This window comes from Mastigoproctus giganteus, chromosome 13, assembly GCF_048544385.1.
Source record: "Mastigoproctus giganteus isolate SK-2022 chromosome 13, ASM4854438v1, whole genome shotgun sequence".
In the NCBI taxonomy this organism is placed as follows: Eukaryota; Metazoa; Arthropoda; class Arachnida; order Uropygi; family Thelyphonidae; genus Mastigoproctus; species Mastigoproctus giganteus.
Genome location: NC_143587.1, coordinates 6,164,801 through 6,186,117, shown reverse-complemented (window position 1 = coordinate 6,186,117; position 21,317 = coordinate 6,164,801). Strand labels below are relative to the sequence as shown.

Sequence of the window (21,317 nt, the reverse complement as noted above, 5' to 3'; positions counted from 1 at the left end):
GCTCCAGGTCCTGATGGTATTTCTCCACTTGTTCTCAAAACCTGTGCTCCTGAACTTACTCCTATTCTTTGCCGCCTTTTTTCACTTTCTTATTTCAAAGCTGTTTTTCCTTCTGCTTGGAAATTTGCTCATATCCAGCCAGTTCCTAAAAAGGGTGACAAATCCCTCCCATCCAATTATCGTCCCATTGCAATTACTTCTACTCTTTCTAAAGTAATGGAGAAATCAATTAACCGCCAACTCTTAAACTACCTAGAAACCTTCCGTCTGATCAACGATCGCCAGTATGGATTCTGTCAGTGTCGATCCACTGGTGATATTCTGGCTTATGTTACCCATTTATGGACTAATTCAATGGAAAGGTTCGGTGAAACACAAGTAGTTGCTCTTGACATCTCAAAGGCTTTTGATCGTGTTTGGCATAAAGGTCTTCTAAACAAGCTTCCATCTTATGGTTTGCCAACTGTTTTTAGTAATTGGTTATCCAGTTTTCTCTCTGATCGCTCACTTAGGGTGATGGTAGATGGCTCTCTGTCTTCTAACTTCTCCACTAATGCCGGTGTCCCCCAAGGTTCAGTTCTTTCCCCCACTCTTTTCCTCTTGTATATCAATGACCTTCTTCCATTGACTGGAAATCCTATCCATAGTTTTGCCGATGATAGCACATTGCATTCAACTTTCCATTTTGAGAAACCTTGTCCTGCTCAATCAGCTTCAACTTTTCGAAAATCTGCTACGAATTCCTTAAATGCTGACTTTAAGGTAATTCTCCAGTGGGGCAAAGACAACTTAGTTGATTTCAACCCTTCTAAAACTCAGTCTTGTCTTATATCTCGCAAAAAGGATTCTTCTGCTCCTATGCTTATCTTTAGTGACACTCCGATTTCTAGGCAAAATGATATATCTCTTTTGGGGATTACCCTGACTTCTAATCTCTCTTGGCACAAGCACATTACAAATATTGCTTCCTCTGCATCTAAAAAACTTGGTTTTCTCTTTCGCTCTCGGCGTTACTTTTCTTCCAAACAGCTGCTCACTCTGTATAAATCGCAAATCCGCCCTGCCATGGAATATTGTTCCCACATCTGGGGTGGTGCCCCCAAAACCTCTCTCAGGCTTCTTGATTCCATTCAGAAGAGGGCAGTTAGGTTAATTAATGATTCATCTCTAACAGAGTCTCTCCACTCGCTTTCTCATAGACACACTGTTTCTGCTGCATGCCTCTTCTACAAATACTTCCATGGGCACTGTTCTTCTGAATTGGCTTCTATAATTTCCGCTCTCTCTTTCAAAACAGTCCGAACACGTGCCGCCACCAGCCAACATCCATTTACTGTCCAACTTCAAACCCACAGAACCAACTTTTCATCTTCCTCATTTATTCATTCAACTACCGTTTTCTGGAAAAACCTTCCTTCATACGTATTTCCTGAAAATTACAATCTACAGAAGTTCAAGTCCAATGTCAACAAATATCTTCTTTCGTCTTCTCAACCTCCAACCCAAGCACGGTACTAAGTACTATAGGTTCTAATACCTCTCGTGTTTGGGGTTCACATAAAAAAAAAAAAAAAAAATTTGAGAGGTGAAGGTTTTCTTGGAAAGAGTACCTTTTTGTATGCCTGACTAATCTTGTTGTTGCTCTTCTCTGCACACATTCCAACAGATTACATCAATCCAAATATGAGGCCTCCAGACCTGTATGCAAGATGCAGCTCAACCACTGGTTTATAACTGGGATAGTCACTTCCTTCTCTTTGCTGGCAAAATTCCTGTATAACTTTCGCAGAACCCCATGGGCTGTTCCAAGTAGCCTGTATGCATTGCTCAGAAAATTTTGGACTTTTTCATTTTCTGTCACCCTGAATGTAGCAGAGAATGAAAAATACCTAAACTTAAAAAATTCCGTGACATTCCCAACTGGTATTTTATTCTACAATTACTGCTATCCATATGCTGTACTTTGTATTTATCAATGTTAAACCTCCGCTGCTACTTCTAAGCCCATCTGCCTAATTTTTCTCAGTCTTGTTGTAGTAACATACCCCAATTCCTGTCATCAGCTACCCTACAAACCTTTGTATCATCAAAAACTTAGACATTAAACTGATATGCCTCCATCACTGTTGCTAATAAATACAGAAAGAGCTCCACAATGAACCTCGAGGGATTCCTCTAATAAAGAATAATAATCAAAAAGAACAACAAGCAAGAAAGTATACTATTTGAGCAGTCTCATCTTTGCTGTTTATAGAAGCCATTTTATTCTGGTCTGATGATTCACAAAGCTGTGAATCATCAGACCTATTAGGAGTCCTATTTTTTTAAAAGTTATGTCCATTTGTGGGGCAAAGGTCTCCAATTTTTAATAAATGGATTTGACAACACTGCAAGTGAGTGGAAAATCTTCATTCATTGATATTTTGAAGCATTTCCTGGAATACCTATTCTAGCTCTGCTTTAAAATGTTAATTAAATGCTTCTTGCACCTCTTCCAATGGTTGACCTATTGGAAGAATGTGAAAACTTGTACCTCGTGCATCAACACCACATGTGCACTTGATAAAAGAATAGTAATGGTGCTCTCTCGCCATTAGGCCTACTTTCCACAACCTTGGCATAAAAAATGGCTATAACTAACTCAGAAACATCCTTCTCGTTCAGTCTGCTATGGTAATCACATTCTAAAATGGAATATGAAAGATACCTGTTAATATAATAAATATATACATGGCATTCAACATATCTAGATATAATGACCTCAGTAGATGTGAGAGATAGAAAAGAACAACAAACTGCTTTATTCAATGCAGAAGCAAAGAACATGATTTTTTTTTTGTTTGTTTTGATTTTATTGGCGCATTAGCTACTAAGGCTATAATGCGCCAAGAACAGGACATATAAAAAAAAAAAATTTTTTTTTAACTTTCAGTGACCTAATTAATTAGGTCACTATGTCAAAATGTATAACCAATGTATAAAATGTATAAAAGAAAAATGTAAATTTTAAATACAATTAAAAACCTCTATTGATTTAAAATAGCTAAAAACAGCAGACATGTTGTCATTGTCGGATAAAATCTGACTGAGCGTATAAGGCTCAGTCAGATGATTAAAAGCGGTAAAACGGGTGCTGCTAAAATCTGGACAGTCAATTAAAAGGTGTCTGATTGTTAAAATTGTGCCACAGGACACACACATAGGAGGGTCATCAGCCCTCAGCAAAAATGAATGAGTTAAATGGTTATGTGGGTCCGGGCGAGAACAACTTCCTCTTTACGATTCCTACGCAGACTAGACTGCCACGGTTCAATTACAGGCTTTATACGATATAATTTATTTGCAGTCTGTCGATGCCACGATTCCTGCAACAAAGAACATGAACAGACTTTTCAGGATAGCATGCTAAGAATTACACTGGTCAGCATCAATATCCTCCCTGAAATAATTGACAGATTCTCAAAGGAAATGTTGTTGTTATTTGGTTTTGTCATTCCCTGACCTTTCCGCATCCTCCGTATTTGGTGGTCACGGGCTCGAACCCCGGTCTAATCAAGAAGCGTGTGCTATGCACTGCTGTTCCTGCCCACCTGGCTATGGAGGCGCCCATAGGAAATGTGTTCACAAATTCAAATATGTGCTTAAACGTTATCACCACTTTCAGTTTTCAGAAATCGTATGTTAATGACCAAAAATCAAGACCTGTAGTTGTTTTAATCATCTTTTCCATCTATTTTATCTATTTATTTTTAAAATTTTTTTTCTAGAGCATTTAGGAGCTTCCTACAAATTTCAAGGTCAGGATGTTTCTGGAAGGTTCTAGAACTTCTAACAGAGTTCTCTAGTATTGTGAGCCTTCTAGAAACTTTTCTACTGGTATATATAAGCGGGTTCCACATTAAGCAAGCATTTTTGTATTTCAAAAAGCGTTTCAGAGAGAGTGGGTAGTGAACAAGCGTTTTAGGGAACTAGTGTTGTGTGCATAAGCATAAATCGTAAACTGTGTTTAAATTAAAAATAAAAATCTACAATTTCTTAATTGTGTTCTTATGTGCGTGTACCTCAACCATACATGAAATATGTCACGTTCTTGCCAAAATAAGACTGATAGCTTTTGCTACATTTGCGGAGAAGTAGTATTAAAATCGCAACGGAAGCCACTCTCAACTTGTGAGAAAAGCCTATGAACTATTTTAGATGTAAGGTCAGAGATCAAGATAAAGTATGGGCTCCAAAGGTTTCCTGTAGCTCATGTTCAAGGACATTAACAGCAGCTGTTATTGATGCAGAACAAGAAAGAGTTTCTGGACTTTTCAGCTCTTGACACTGCAAAGCCACATCTAATACCCAAGAAGAAAACTAAATGATTTGGATAGAGATTTGGACCTCTCCAAAATCAAGGCTCAATTACTAGGATCATGATTTCAGCAGTGACATCTTCACACCCTTTTCATCTTCTGAAAAGGGTGTGAAGATGTCTTTTTATAGGAAGAGGCAATCTAACATAACCTATTATTCCATGGACGATGGATGGCACTTTGGTTTACTGTAACAATGTCAAGGAATTAACGAAAGAATTACATCTGGAGCACATCCCTGAGCAGTGGAGGTCAATTCATCCAAGGTCAATTTGAAAGCAGTTTTATTCCATTATGGAAATAAGTATCCATCTATACTGTTGCCCATGCAGTTCACATGAAGGAAACGTATGAAAACCTACAGGTTTTTTTTCAAAAATATGCTATCGAGAATACAAATGGAATATCTGTGCAAACCTAAAAGTGGTAACTTTGCTGGCTGGGTTGCATGCTGACTGCTCCTGCCCACCTGGCTATGGAGGCGCCGATTAGAATATAAGAACAGCGTTATAGTGTAAAGATAAAGCATAAAGAGAACCATGCTATCACAAGGGCCTACTGTATCAGGAAATATTTCTGAACAATGCACTATGATCAGTACAACTCTGAGGAAGATTTAGGTACTATGATGAAAGGTGTAAATAAATATTTTGCACATATGACACCATAGTCATTACAAAATTCTATATTCGTCCTCCGTATTCACTGTTCATCTATATCCAGTTGATATAGATGAACAGTGCACTGTTGAGTCAGTTTGGTGTGACATAAGCACTGCAAAAGCAAAAATTAGAGTAGGAGTGTGTTATAGGCCTAATGACTCGAATGAGTACAATGAACAATTGTACAGAGAAATAGAGTGGGCTAGTAAATCGGAATGTCTCATAATGGGGGATTTTAACTTCCCAGATATTGACTGGAACTTGTGGGTTGGGCACTCACACACTAGTCAGACTTTTGTGGATTTATTGGATGATTGTTTTCTGCAGCAGCATGTTCGAGAGGCAACCAGAGAAAGTAATACTCTTGATCTGGTTATCGGCAGTGATCATTCATGTATTAGGAATTTGCAGATTAAAGAACCACTAGGTGGCAGTGATCACAGTGTACTGACGTGGGATTTACTTAAAGATTTAATTACCATCAGGGGTAAAGGAAAGGGTTTTTGCTTCCGTAAAGGCGAGTACAGTGGTCTCCGACAGTTTTTAAATTCTGTACAGTGGGATCAACTGACGATGTTACCAACAGTAAATTCTAAGTGGGAAGCATTCAAGGAATTAATCGTGGAAGCTACTAAAAGTTTCATACCTATTAAGAAATATTGTTCAAGGTTTAGGCCTAATTGGTTGTCAGATGTACTAATGAGACTCGTAACAGAGAAGAAAAATGCACAGGATGCATATAAATTATCAGGCGACACAGAAGCCTATGGCAGATATAAGCTAGTCTGTAATCAAGTCACAAAGGAGATTAGACAGGCAAAGGCAGATTATGAGAAATCTTTGGCAAAGGATGCTAAGAAAAACAGCAAGAATTTCTTTACTTATATAAACTCTAAAAGGAAGGGGATGAATCTGATTGGTCCACTTGACATCGATGGTTCGACTGTTGATGATCCTGCTCAGATAGCAAACAAACTGAATGAGTATTTTGCATCTACATTCACATGTGAGGAATTATTAAGGTTTGAAAATGGCAGAAGGTTATCAAATTGTAGCAGGGTGCTTAATGATCTTGTAATAACTGAGAGCAAAGTGGAAGAGAAATTGTTGAAGTTAAACGTAAGAAAAGCACCTGGGGTGGATGGGATCTATCCAGTTATATTAAAGGAGGTGGCAAGGCAACTAAGCAAACCCTTAGCCATAATTATGAGAGCATCCTTGGACTCAGGGGAGGTTCCCACGGACTGGAGATGTGCAAATGTATCCCCAATTCACAAAGGGGGATCGAAGGGTGACACGAATAATTACAGACCAGTTAGTTTAACTTCTGTTCTGGGTAAAATAATGGAGTCGCTGGTTAAAGATGCATTGCAGGATCATCTAGACAAGACTGCAGCAATAATTCAGACACAGCATGGGTTTGTTAAGGGAAAGTCTTGTCTGACAAATTTGATAGGATATTATGATGTGGTTACAAAGGACCTGGATGCAAAAAACAATTTTGATATCATATATTTGGATTTCAGGAAAGCTTTTGACACTGTTGCGCATGGAAGACTATTGTACAAATTGGAGCAGAATGGTATTAAGGGTAAGTTGCTACAATGGATAAAAGGATGGTTAAGTGCGAGAAGACAGAGGGTGGTAATCAATGGGTGCTGCTCTTCTTGGACTAATGTTATTAGTGGAGTCCCACAGGGTTCGGTGTTAGGTCCACTGTTGTTTTGTATATTTATCAATGATATTGATGAAGGTATATCAGGCTTAATGTCGAAGTTTGCAGATGATACAAAGGTTGGCAGGGTTGTTAATGACAGTAATGGCAGTCTGCTACTGCAACAGGATCTAGATAATTTGGGCAGATGGGCTAAGAAGTGGCAACTGAAGTTTAACCTTGACAAATGCAAAGTACTGCATATGGGTAGAAATAACCCCAGAGAAACGTACCAACTGTGTGGTACTACACTTAAGGTGGTAGAAAATGAAAAAGACCTGGGAGTAATTGTGCAGTCAGATATGAAGTTCTCTGAGCAATGCAGACAGGCTGCCAGGGCAGGTCATGGGGTTTTGTCAATGATATATTGCTAGCAGGGAAAAGGAGGTGATTATCCCTCTGTATAAGGCAATGGTCAGGCCACGCCTTGAGTACTGCGTACAGGTCTGGAGACCTCATTTTAGGAAGGATGTAGATTTACTTGAGCGGGTACAGAGAAGGGCAACAAGATTGGTGAGGGGAATGAAGGGATCCTCTTACCAAGAGAGGCTTAAGTTCTGCAAATTGCAGTGGCTGGAGACTAGGCACCTGCGCAGTGATCTGATTGAGGTATATAAGGCCTTGAATGGATTGAGCACGCTGAATTCTGATGGGATCCTTCCACTTGTTCAGATTACGAACCTAAGGGGGCATAAATTCAAATTAAGAAAAGACAGATGTAGAATAGATGTGCGGAAATTTGCCTTTAGCCAGCGGGTGGTTAATTGCTGGAACAAACTTCCATCTGTCGTTGTGGAAGTTGATAGCTTGAATAAATTTAAGGAGGAACTGGACAGGCATTTGGAGGGAATGGTGTGATTTTTTTTTTTTTGGCTGATGCTGCATAAGCTCATACATTTGCTTTCTTGCATCACATGCCACTACTACTACTATTTTTATTGGAAAAAAAAAAAAAAAGAAAAACAATAGAAAGAAACAAGTTTCCATTGATTTTTTCTACTCTTTTCAATCCCGTAAAAATAATATACAAAGAGCAGTTCTATTTTTACTTGTAAAGATTTAAACATAACACTAGTCTAAATTTAACAGACAGTACCTTATTAATTATAGCAGAAGCAAGCAAGTCTTCATAAGGAGGAAAGAGCTCAATTTCTTCTTCTACTAATGTGGAAGGTGGACTAGAAATCTGTTGTTCATCATCTGTATCAAGTTCCTTTCAGAAATAAATCATTTATTAATATATTACATAAGAATTCACAAAAAAAAATTATACTCAATTAGAGGAACAAATACCGACCATGAATATGTCATTAAACCTTCTACATATATGTACCAATGTTCTTTTCAAAGTTCTCTTCAAATATGTCCATTTATGTTTTTAAAAATGGACAATTATTTGAAATCTTCCATTAAGTGCTGCCATCTCTGATCTGTGTTTTGAAATAATTGTAGACAATTTTATAAAAGATGGCAGTAAAAGCTTTAAAATAATAGCTTCAAAAATCAGAGGAGGAGGAGATCCCCTGTCATTTATCTAATTTGGGCTTACAACAGACATAGTTCTCTGGAATTGAGATCCAGAAGATAGAAAACCTAAATAAAATGTAGAGGATGTTACTGCACTAACCAACTGACTACTGATAAAGTTAATTTTTATATTATAAATAAATAAATAAATAAATTTTCTGTTTATACTCCGGGATGACCAAACGGTCAAAGGAGTTTACAAGATACACAGAATACAAGAAACAGCACTGTATTCAGCAGTCACGGTGCTTGAACCTCGGTCACTCAAGGCACGTGTACATATGCACCCGCGCGCCTGACCACTAGGCTACGGCGGCCTCAAATATATATTAATCTTTTAGTCATCTATACTTACAAATTGTATCAAATAAGATGATAATAATAATCAATTAATCATGTACTTTTGCATCACATGATCATGTAATGTGAAAAGGTGAAATGACAGATTTGGAATTATTCTATTAATAATATTTCTTTCTTTGCAAAAGTTTCCAACTTAAAATAGGGAAATACAGCAAAATACAAGTATAAAATTATGACCCAAAAAAATAAAATAAATATATTTACAAAGAAAACAAATCTCTGTCAGCATTATCACCAGATGTGAGAAAGGTCAATTTGCATCTCTGGAAATCGGAGTAGTGTCTTTATAAGGAAAGAAGTGAATTCATCACACTTGTCTCCAAAAATTGTTGTTACCCATCCTAACAAAATTGTGCTCTGGAGTTGTGTGTTGAACAACTCTAAATTTCAGGATGAACAATATATACCAAGAATTTTTTTTTTTGACATGGCGCATTGCATCAAGGTCCTATTTGCGTTGACATACATGAAGTTCAAGGACCTAGTCCTCGAACTTCTCATTATACTGAAATAACAATAATAATAAATTCATCTGTCCCCCTTTTAAACTTGTTGGAAGATAACAGCAAAAAAAAAGAGAAAGAAAACATAAGCTAAAGGCTTTTTAGGGAGTGGTCCCTTAGAAAATGGACACAAATGGCAGTATAAAATTTATGACAATCTGATATTGCACAGGTATAATTGCAACAAATAGACTATGAATAAATTAGAAAATTTATATATATTTCAATATTGAAAATTTCAGACACCTCCTCCTGCAAGACTGTAGGAATGAGGACAAGGAAAGTTATCCAGTTGCATTATATGATTTACAAGATTCATCATCATCAGCCATTTCAATCCACTGCAGGATGAAGGCCTCTCCAGCAATTTTCCAGTTCCTTCTGTTTTGTGCAATGGCCATCCATTTACTACCCACAAACTCATGAATTTCATCTATCCATCTCCACCGTTGTCTTCCAGGTCTTCTTCTAGCTCCTCTTGGGTACCATTCTGTTATTTTCTTAGTCCATCTATCATCATGTCTTCAAGCTATGTTCCTGCCCAAGACCATTTTAGTTCTTTAGTTTTGATAAGAATGTCCTTTACTTGAGTTTGCTGCCTAATCCATGCATTTCTCTTCTTATCTAACACTCTGATTCCCAATATAATTCGTTCCATTCTTTGCTGTGTAGTTCTCAGCTTCTCTTCCATTCTTTTGGTGAGTGCCCAAGTTTCACTTCCGTAAGACAAGGTGGGGAGTATACATTGGTTCATTATTTTACGTTTCAGATAAACTGGGATATTGCTCTTCAGTATATGACTATATTTCCTGAATGCTATCCATCCAAAATTTATTCTTCTCTTGACTTCCAGCCATTTATCATTATTACAGCTAATGACTTGTCCCAGATAAGTATATGACTCCACCTTTTCAATTACTGCTCCTTCAATCATTATGTCCCTTTCTGTGGCATACTTGTTCATCATTACTTTTGTTTTAGCCATATTCATCTTTAGTCCAAAATCCTTCGACTGTGCATAACTGATTAAGATTTTCCTCTAATTCTTTGGGATCTTGGCTTATGACCACAAAGTCATCTGCAAATCGTAAATGGTTTAGGTACTCTCCATTCACATTGACTCCTTTCTGAGACCAGTCTAGTCTTCTGAAAGCTGTCCTCAAAGGCAGCAGTAAACAGCTTCAGAGATATTCTCCTTGTTGAACTCTTTTCTCGATTTTAAATTTGCTACTGTCTTTGTCTAGTCTAATAAAGGAGGTAGCATTCTCATTCATATTTTCTTCAAAATCATAATATATGAGGTATCTAGGCCTTGTCTTTGGCTGATGCTCTATAAGCTTGCTTTCTTGCACGCACCATATGCCTCAACTAATGCTGTCTTGTTGCGTATGACAATCATTTGTTTATCCCACCTTAACTTACTATCCAGCCAGATTTCCAGAAATTTTGTTTCATTCACTCTTTCGAGTTCCTTTTCCTTATACACTATTTCAAAATCAATATTTTAGTAGTTTGTTTTTGGTTCTAAAGACCACATATTTGGATTTTAAGTATGAGCTGATTTTTAGCTTTATCTGTAATTATAATGGATATATCATTAGCATATGCAACTACATAAGTCTAAATGGAAGAAAGGAGAAATTGATTGATGAAAAGAATAAATGGGACAGATCCAAGAAGTGGGCCTTTAGGTACTCTCCGGGAGAAATAACAAATATCTGAATAAGACAGATTTCTTTTTATAACAAGTGGACAAGCAGTAAGTCAATTTTCAAGAAGGTTAATTTTTGTTCTTAAGCCAAATTTTCTGAGTTTGTTGAGGAGAAGATTATGATTTATCCAGCTATAGATAAGTCTGGGATCAGTGGTATTGCATAGTGGCCTTTTCAAGACTACCAGTGATCTTGGAGCAAAAGTCAACAAATGCCAGGTAGTGGTCAGCATAGTGTTGCTGATGGATGACCTGATTGGCTTCAAGAAAATGAGTGTGTCAAATAAGTTTTTGAAATAGTGAGATTAAAGCTATTGGATAAAAGTTGTTGATAGAGCTGCTATCTGCTGCATTTAAACAAGGACAATATTTAAGTGGTACCAGAATTGAGATAAGGGCCTTTTCATCAAAACCAGGACTTCCTTAAATACCTGAAAAATATCATTTCCAACAGTTAGCAAATTTTTTTATAAATATTTAAACACTGACAAAAAATGTATAGCACAGAAAGAATTTGTCTAGGTTCAAGTCCATGAGAATATGTAACCTAAAAGGGAGTCCCTGTGTCACTAAAGTTTGAGAGATGCTTTAGAAAATGAAGAATGGATTTTTTGGGATGATGTTTTGTGTTAACTAGATGGCAAAAGCCATTACAGGGACAGAATGGACTAGTCATCTTCATAGAATTTTGTCTAAATATAGTTATTTTATTATAAAATGAAATGAAAGTTTACCTTTATTTTTTATTTCAAAATACTATACTTATTTAAAATGAAACACCTAATTAAAATCACTTGCAGCTTTCATGAATTCTGGAGTTCAACCTAATTCAAAGCCTTCAAATATATCCTCCCCTTTAAAAAAAAAAAAAAGTACAGTCAGTCCTCGTATAACACGTGTTTACATTACACAAATTCGATCATACACGATTTATAAATAGGAGAACGATATCTTATATCACACGAACCGAATTCGCTTATGCACGATTCGCCTTTGTGTTTACAAGAAATGGCAGTCGAACGCAGAATCACCCCAACCGAATGCAACACGATAGGAATGAAGAGAAGGTTCTGAAAATGTATTTATGTTTTTTATATCAGTGAAGGGGAAACACATTTCTCCATAATAACGTAAAAACCAACACAATTCCAGCTATTGGTATAATCGCAAATGCAATTAGATCGAGTTTACTACCAGTTTATAACAGATTCCACTAGCAGGAACGCAACTGGAAATTGTTTTTATTGTTTTATGGTAGTAACCCCTAGAAACGTGCTTTAATAAAATGTGAGGTGTTAATAGAGTTGTGTCTGCCTTTACGGTGTTGTTTATTCAGTTGCTACACGTGCGCAGCTTTGTTTATGTGTATCAAGCGTGCCTCCTCGTTTTGTAATTGTGCTTTATTCCCTAAAAATGAGTAAAATACTTAAAAGGTGCGAAAAGGAAGCATCCTGGTGAAGACACTGCAGATTCAGAGAGTAAAAGAAAAGCAATATTGATAAACAGAGGCGGACTGGGTCAAAAATTCTTACCCGGGAAAATTTATAGTTGTCTCATACTATGGTTTATGGCCAAAATCACACTGGCCTGGGCCCACCGGCGTTTCCCTGGTAAGGCTTATGGCTAGTCCGCCTCTGTCGATAGAGAAAAAATATGAAATTGTGAAACGCTTTGAGCGAAATGAAAGACCATGTGATATTGCATGTGCTACAGACCTAAATGAGGCAACGCCGAGAATTACAAAGAATGCAGAGAAAATAAAAACTTTCATAGCAGGAACAACTCAAAGTGTAATTAAAATTCATTAGATTAAGACACAAAGAATTGGAAGAGATGGAACGGCTGTCATCTGTTTCGATAGAAAATCAAACAAAAAACAAGTTTGCTTACGATAGAAGCAAAATCATTAGCAATATTTTATTAGGTAATAATCATAATAAAATACTTACGTATTTTATTACGATTATTTATTGTGTTTGGTAATGTTTTAGTTACAACTGTGTGTTCAATCTTGGGTGGTCGGCACCTAACCCTATTTTTCCCATAGGGCCTGTTGTTTATATTGCACGAGGATTTCTAGGAACAACTATCGTGCTATACAAGGACTGACTGTAAAATGATATGGACTATTTGCGCTATCAAAGATATAACACATGCAATTCTTGAATTAGCTATACTGAGCAATAAAAAGAGAAGTCTTGATTGCTAGAAAGAATACCTTTTATAGTAAGAGCATGCACAAATCTGGCCATTTTATTGTGTTTAAAAAGCAGGGGGAGGGTACAGCCATATCTTAACACTTTAAATTTGGTTGATAAAATAACAATTCATGGAAGCTGCAAGTGATTTTAATTTTATATTAATGTGAAATAAACAAGAAAGGTAACCTTTCATTACATTTTAAAGCATATTTCAAATAAAATGTATGTTGGACTTCATATACAATCCATCAATTAATATACTAAGATGTAATTTAGCAATTCCAATACTACCAATTCACAGGTTTCATTTTTTTTTCATATTTATTCAATTATAGTTTATTTTCCCAATTATAATATTACTGGACTCTACAATGAATCCTCATTAATTTTAATTATTAATTTAATGAAGTAGTTATTGTTTTATTCAATTATTAATTTTTAATAATTTTAGTTTGTGCAAGGTAATGGGATTTATAACCTTCCTGAACTTATAAAATTTTATTCTATTCATACAAATTTAGTATTTTCTTTCCAAGAAATAATTCTCTAAGCTTCCATTTTCACACTATATGAAGTTTAAATTACCACAAAATACACAATATACCACAGAAACAACATTTAGCAATTAAATATAAATTATAGTATACCTGAAGTTCTGGCATCCCTGAAGAATTAGTTACCACTTCTAAGATTAAACTTTTTAAAGTGGCATGTGCTGTGGTTGGAATGATATCTCCTTCTGGAGGTTTATCTAAATCAAATAAATTTCAATGATTTGTCCTCTTTAATAATGCAGAGTTTCTTAATTTTCACAAAACTTTAGCTCTATCATAAAAACACAAAAGAGATACAAGAAAAGGCCAGTTCAAGTAATCAGATTATAAAGATATAATATTACCCTATTCTATATGCATATCTCTATGACAGTCCCAAAGCAACTTCAAAATCCGACATTGTTATATTGAAATTAACATGACACTACTAGCAGCAGCAGCAGACATTGTGTGCCATTGTTTCCATTTATTTTTCTTAAAATTCGTGTCTACAACAAAGTTAATCTCTGAGAGTGTATCCATAAGTACACACCTCACTACTGCATTAAATGTTAGAATGCCTTGTCATTATCTCAGAAAATGGTCATTTAATGAAATAATAAATTTAGATTTTTTAAAAGCTTATACAAATTATTAAACACACTCATACTATGTATTGTATACCTAAAAAAACGAACCTCCCCCCCCTTACTGTCCAGAATTTCTAGAGAAGGGTTCCAATAATGGCAAACCAGGCTAGTAAGAAGAAGCAAACTTCTTAGCAGTATGGACTACAAAGCTTGTCAATTGTAGTCAACACCCCAGGGGACACCCAATTAGTATAAGACCCCAAATGGAGTGAGCAAAATTAAAGATAGAAAGAGACAAATTTTCACTAGTAAGAGAGTCAACATGAGAATGCAATTGTAAAATTTCAGGGAGTAACAAAACGGTCGAATCTCATGAAGTTTGCCATCAAGCAGCATGTGGTAGTCACCATAACAGAAACAGAGACCTGGCTTATTGCAGTGGCTCCTACGATTTTCGCTGCCACCCCCCCCCCCCCAGACGAAGTAGTTAAAGTCCAAGGACCCACAGCTTTAGGTATTCACGATAATTATACTTATATTAACTGCATTTTTAGCATTAGTAGAGGCATACGATGCAAGAAAGCAAGCTTATGCAGCATCAGCCAAAAAAAAAAAAAAAAACCCCGTCCCATTTCATCCCAAATGCCTGTCCAGCTCAGCCTTAAATTTATTTAGGCTATTAGCTTCCACAACAAAAGATGGAAGCCTGTTCCACCAATTAACTACCTGCTGGCTAAAGGCAAATTTCCGCACATCTATTCTACAATTATCTTCCTTCAATTTGAAACTGTGGCCCCCCTCAGGTTCTTAGTCTGAGCAGGATGAAGAATCCCATCAGCATTCAGCTTGCTCAACCCATTCAAGGCCTTATACACCTCAATCAGACCACCTCACAGGTGCCTACTCTCTCCAGGTGCTGCAATTTGCAGAACTTAAGCCTTTCGTGGTAAGAGCACCCCTTTGTTCCCCCTCACCAATCTTGTTGCCCTTCTTTGTACTCGTTCTAGCAACTCTAAATCCTTCCTAAAAATGAGGCCTTCAGACCTGTACACAGTACTCTAGGTTTGGCCTGACCATTTCCTTGTATAACAGGATTATCACCTCCCTGTCCCTGCAAAATTCCTATATATCACTGACAAGACTACATGACCTGCCCTGGAAGCCCATCTGCACTGCTCAGCGAACTTCATATTTGGCTGCACAATTACCCCAGGTCTTTTTCACTTTCCACTTCCCTGAGTGTAGTACCACCCAATTGGTACGTTTCTCTTTGGTTATTGTTACCCATATGCAGTACTTTGCATTTGTCAATGTTAAACTCCAATTAACACTTCTCAGCCCATTTTCCCAACTTATCCAGATCCAGTTGGAGTAGCATACAGCTTTCCTGTCGTTAACAACCCTGCCAACCTTTGTATCATTTGCAAATTTGGACATTAAACCTGATATACCTTCATCAATATCATTGACAAATATGCAAAACAACAATGGGTACAACACCGAAACCTGGGGAACTCCACTAATAACATTTGTCCATGAAGAGCAGTGTCCATTGATTACCACTCTCTTGTTGTCTCCCACTCAACCATCCCTTTATCCATTGTAGCAGCTTACCCTTGATGCCATACCTATCCAATATGTACAGCAGTCTTCCATGTGCAACAGTATCAAAAGCTTTCCTGAAATCCAAGTATATGATACCAAAATTATTTTTGGCATTCAGTTCCTTTGTGATCACATCATAATAACCAATCAAATTGGTCAGACAAGACCTCCCTTTGACAAACCCATGCTGTGTCTTAACTATTACTGCAGTCTTGTCTAGATTATCCTGCAATGCTTCTTTAACCAGTGATTCCATTATTTTCCACAGAACACAAGTTAAACTAACAGGTCTGTAGTTACTTGTGTCACCTTTTGAACCTGGTGATACATTTGCACACCTCAGTCCATGGGGACCTCCCCTGAGTCCAAGGAAGCTCTCATAATTATGGCTAAGGGTTTGCTTACTTCCTTTGCTGCCTCCTTTAATATAACTGGATAGATCCAGTCCACTCCAGGTGCCTTCCTTATGTTTAACTTCAACGATTTCTCCTCCACTTTGCTCTCAGTTAGAGTTTGATAAATTTTTGGTACTCCCCTCATTGAATAACACCTCATGTGTGAATGTAGATGCAAATTACTCGTTCAGTTTATCAGCTACCTGAGCATGATCAATAGTCAACCCATCTATGTTAAGTGGTCCAATCTGATTCATCCCTTTCCTTCTAGAGTTTACATAAATAAAGAACTCCTTGCTGTTTTTCTTTGCATCCTTTACCAAAGATTTCTCATAATCTGCATTAGCATTAGTAGCATCTACTAATGCTAATGCTAATAAAAAAAAGAACAGGACTATTTAAACTAAATTATGCTAAATCCAATTACTTATATTATTAATTTTTTCAAAGGGTTAATAAATATTTATTAAAAGCTTTTATTAATTAATTTTTACTTTATGTATTTTTATAATACAGGGGGTAATCATTTAATTCGTAGACTGGTGCAAGATCTCATCTTGTCATCATCTGAATCCTCTGTGGATTTCAAAATACTCTCCCTTAAACTTTACACACTTTTGCCACCATCGTACCCATACATTAAATGTACCTTGCAAGCCATTTTTCACAACACAGTGAAGTGCTTCCACTGTGGCTCTGCGAGCATTGTTGTTGGACGTGAAGCACTTGCCTTACATGGAAACAGAAAGAAATCACACAGGGCTAAGTCTGGTGAATAAGGGGGATGCGGCAGAACTTAGACACCTATGGCAGCACAATATTAGCCATATGGAGCCTGGCTGCACAATATTAGCTGTATGGAGCCTGGCATTGTCATGATGGAGAAACCACTTCACACCAGAAAGTTTTTGACATTCCTCACGAATGGTATGGCGAAGTTTGATTCTGAGAACTTCAGAATATGCTTCCTTATTCATAGGCTTTCCACAAGGCACAAGATGTGTAATAAGAATGTATTTTATGTAAAAACACACAAGAACCATTTGTTTGACAGCCAAACAAGAAGCTCAAAATTTCTAAGGCCTTGGCAAATCGGAATGCTTCTGCTCACTCGACTGTTGTTTTGTCTTTGGATCATAGTTAAAAATCCAGGTTTCATCGCATCACTATTTGATTTAAGAAGTTTTGACCCTGTGTTTCAAAACAATCAAGCATTTCTTTGAACAAGTCTACTCTTTGCTGTTTTTGTTCTGGAGTCAAATCCAATGGGCTTAGATGTGTTTCAAAACAATCAAGCATTTCTTTGAACAAGTCTATTCTTTGCTGTTTTTGTTCTGGAGTCAAATCCAATGGGCTTAGATTTGCAACATTTTCAGGTGATCTTTCACAATATTGTGAGCACTACCATATGAAATGGACATTCTAACAGCTAATTTACAAAGTGTAATTCACCTGTCTTCATCCAAGATTTTCTGGGCTTTTGCAATTTGCTCAGGGGTGATCATATACGAGGGGTGATCATTTAATTAACGGACTGGTGCAAGATTTTATTTATTGCACAAACTTTCCGTAACTGAATGCAAATTAACCTCGAAAATAAATCATAATAAAGAAACAACTTAAATAAATAAATGAATCAATTAATGTTTCATTAAGGAAAACCAAATGGCAAGGTAAAAAAAAACAAAAAAACAAACTGGTTATTAATGTTCAAACTAAAACGAAAGAGTGAGGCAGAAAAAACATAAATCAAAGGAGAAAGCATTAGCAGAGGCATTTGATGCAAGAAAGCAAGCTTATGCAGCATCAGCCAAAAAAAAAAAATAAATAAATAAATAAATAAATAAAAAATAACCACTTCCACTTCACCCCTTTGTTCGTTCGAAATACCTGTCCAGCTGAGCCTTAAACTTATTTAGGCTATCAACTTCCACGACAAGGGATGGAAGTCTATTCCAGCAACCAACCACCCACTGGCTAAAGGCAAATTTCCTCACGTCTATCCTACATCTGTCTTTCCTCAATTTGAATTTATGCCCTCTCAGGTGATTATTCTGAGCAAGAGGAAGAATCCCATAAGCATTGAGCATGCTCAAGCCATTCAAGGCTTTATACACCTCTATCAGATCACCTCGCCGGTGCCTAGTCTCCAGACACTGTAATTAGCAAAACTTAAGCCTTTCTTTGTAAGAGCACCCCTTTGTTCAATTCACTAATCTTGTTGCCCTTCTCTGTACTTGTTCCAGCATCTCTACATCCTTCTTGAAATGAGGCCTCCAGACCTGTATACAGTACTCTAGGTGCGGTCTGACCATTGCCTTATACAAGGGAATAATCACCTCTTTATCCCTGCTAGAAAAATTCCTATATATCATCGACAATACACCATGAGCTACTCTTGCAGCCAGTCTGCACTGCTCAGAAAACTTCATATCTGCCTGCACAACCACTCCCAGGTCCCTTTCATTCTCTACCACTGTCAGTGTATCCCACAGAGTTGATACGTTGCTCTGGGGTTGCTGTTTCCCATATGTAGTACTTTACATTTGTCAATGTTAAACTTCATTTGCCACCTCTCAGCCCATCTGCTCAACCTTTCCAGATCATGTTACAGTAGCATAGTGTCAGCAGTGTCCTTGACAACCCTGCCAACCTTTGTATCGTCTGCAAACTTGGACATTAAGCTTCATCAACATCATCAATATCATTTATAAATACAGAAAACAATAATGGACCCAATACTGAACCCTGAGGGACTCCACTAATAACATTAGTCCACGATGAGCAGTGTCCATTGATTACCACTCTGTCTTCTCCCCCTCAACCACCCCTTTATCCATAGCAGCAATTTGCCTCCAATGTCACACTGCTCCAATTTGTGCAGCAGTCTTCCATGTGCAACAGTATCGAAAGCCTTTCTAAGATCCAAGTATATAATATCAAAGTTATTTCCTGCATCCAGTTCTTTTGTGACTGCATCATAGTATCCAATCAAATTGGTCAGGCAAGACTTCCCCTTAACAAAACCATGCTGTGTCTGAGCTATAACTGAAGTCTTGTCTATATGATCCTGCAGTGCTTCTTTAACCAGTGCCTCCATTAATTTTCCAGGAACAGAAGTTAAACTAACAGGTCTATAATTACTTGTGTCGCCCTTTGATCCTCCTTTGTGAATTGGGGTCACATTTACACATCTCCAGTCCATGGGTACTTCCCCTGAGTCCAAGGAACCTCCCATAATTATGGCTAAGGGTTTGCTTACTTCCTTTGCTGCCTCCTTTAATATAACTGGATAGATCCCATCCACCCCAGGTGCCTTTCTTGTATTTATCTTCAACAATTTCTCCTCCACTTTACTCTCAGTTATTACAAGATTCTCTAGCTTACTGCCAGAGTTGAATACACCTCTGGCATTCCCCTCGCTGAATAACTCCTCATGTGTGAATGTTGATGCAAAATATTCATTTAGTTTGTTAGCTAAACTGAGCAGGATCAGCAACAGTTGACCCATCGATATCAAGTGGACCAATCTGATTCATCCCCCTCCTTCTAGAGTTTACATAAGTAAAGAACTCTTTGCTGTTTTTCTTTGTATCCCTTGCCAAAGATTTCTCGTAATCTGCCTTCGCCTGCCTTACCTCCTGTGGAACTTGGTTACAGATCAACTTGTATCTATCATAGGCTTCTGTGTCACGTGTTAATTTGTATGTATCCCATGCATTTTTCTTCTCTGCCATATGTCTCATTAGTTCATCTGACATCCACTTAGGCCTAAACCTTGAACAATATTTCTTAGTTGGTATGTAAAGCCTAGTAGCTTCCAAGATAAGTTCTTTGAATGCTTCCCATTTTGAATTTGCTGTTGGTAACATCATCAGTTAGTCCCACTGTATAGAATTTAAATACTGTCTCAGTCCATCGTAGTCGCCTTTATGGAAGCAATAACCCTTCCCTTTACCCCTAATGGTAGTTACCTCTTTGAGTAAATCCCACTTCAGCACACTGTGATCACTGCCACCTAGTGGTTCATTTACCTGCAGATTCTTAATGCATGAAGAATCACTACTGATAATCAAGTCAAGAGTATTACTCCCTCTAGTTGCCTCCTGAACATGCTGATGTAGAAAACAATCATCCAATAAATCCACAAAAGCCTTGCTAGTGTGTGAGTGACCAGCCCCCAAATTCCAGTCAATATCTGGGAAATTAAAATCCCCCATTATAAGACTCTCTGATTTACTGGCCCACTCTATTTCCCCGTACAGTTTCTTATTATACTCATCAGAGTCATTAGGCCTATAGCACACTCCTACTCTCAATTTTGATCTCCCAATGCTTATGTCACACCAAACTGACTCGACACTGCACTGTCCAGCAATGTCAACTGGCTTCACTTCCTTGGATTTTATGTATTTCTTAAATAATAGCATAACCCCTCCTCCCTTCCTATCCTGTCTATCCTTTCTGTAGACATTGTACTCCCCAAATTCCAGTTCTGCATTCCTTATATCTGTGTGACACCACGTCTCTGAAATCCCCACAATATCTGCCTTTGATGTTTTGAGCAATACCTCAAATTCATCAAATTTATTTACTAAACTCCTAGCATTGGTGTACACGCAAGTATACATGCACCTGTTCTTTTTCTTAGCTACCCTAACACAACCTATGTGTTTATTTGTACCCCAATGATTCCCAGCAGTCTCTGAAATATCCTGCATCTTATTTTCCAGGCTGCAGCTCATTCCAATAGAAGCAGTGCAAGAATCACTTTCACCTCTGCCAGTGGCTACTGCTAATCTATTAGTCCTTGTATCCCCCCAATCTAGCAGTTTTCCGAACCACCTCGATAGCATCAGCAAATATTCTTGCACCATTTCTATTTAAGTGTATCCCATCCCTGTAGAAGCAGTCTCTCCTGTTAACAAGTACAGACCAGGCTGAAAAAAATTCTACCCCTTGAGCCTTGCACAATCCTTCCAGGGCCGAATTGATTGACAATGCTCTCATCATATACTCCCTCCTATCGTGTCTGGGCAGAAAGGAAAGGGAAACAAACAGTTCTGTTATTTCTATCTTGCTCAGAATAATCTATCCTGAGAGGGCATAAATTCGAATTGAGGAAAGACAGATGTAGGATAGATGTGCGGAAGTT

The 21,317-nt window shown here is 37.4% G+C and overlaps 1 protein-coding gene across 1 annotated transcript in view; it reads right to left on the bottom strand.

The window, feature by feature from the left end:
• LOC150075740 (uncharacterized) overlaps window positions 1–21,317 on the bottom strand; it is a 311,310-nt gene that overhangs the window by 199,633 nt on the left and 90,360 nt on the right. Inside the window, exons 8-9 of the mRNA XM_090387858.1 lie at window positions 13,687–13,790; window positions 7,831–7,947 (exon numbers count right to left, since the gene is read on the bottom strand). Of these exons, the coding sequence (XP_090243984.1) occupies window positions 7,831–7,947; window positions 13,687–13,790 (221 nt within the window). The remainder of the gene's footprint in view (window positions 1–7,830; window positions 7,948–13,686; window positions 13,791–21,317) is intronic.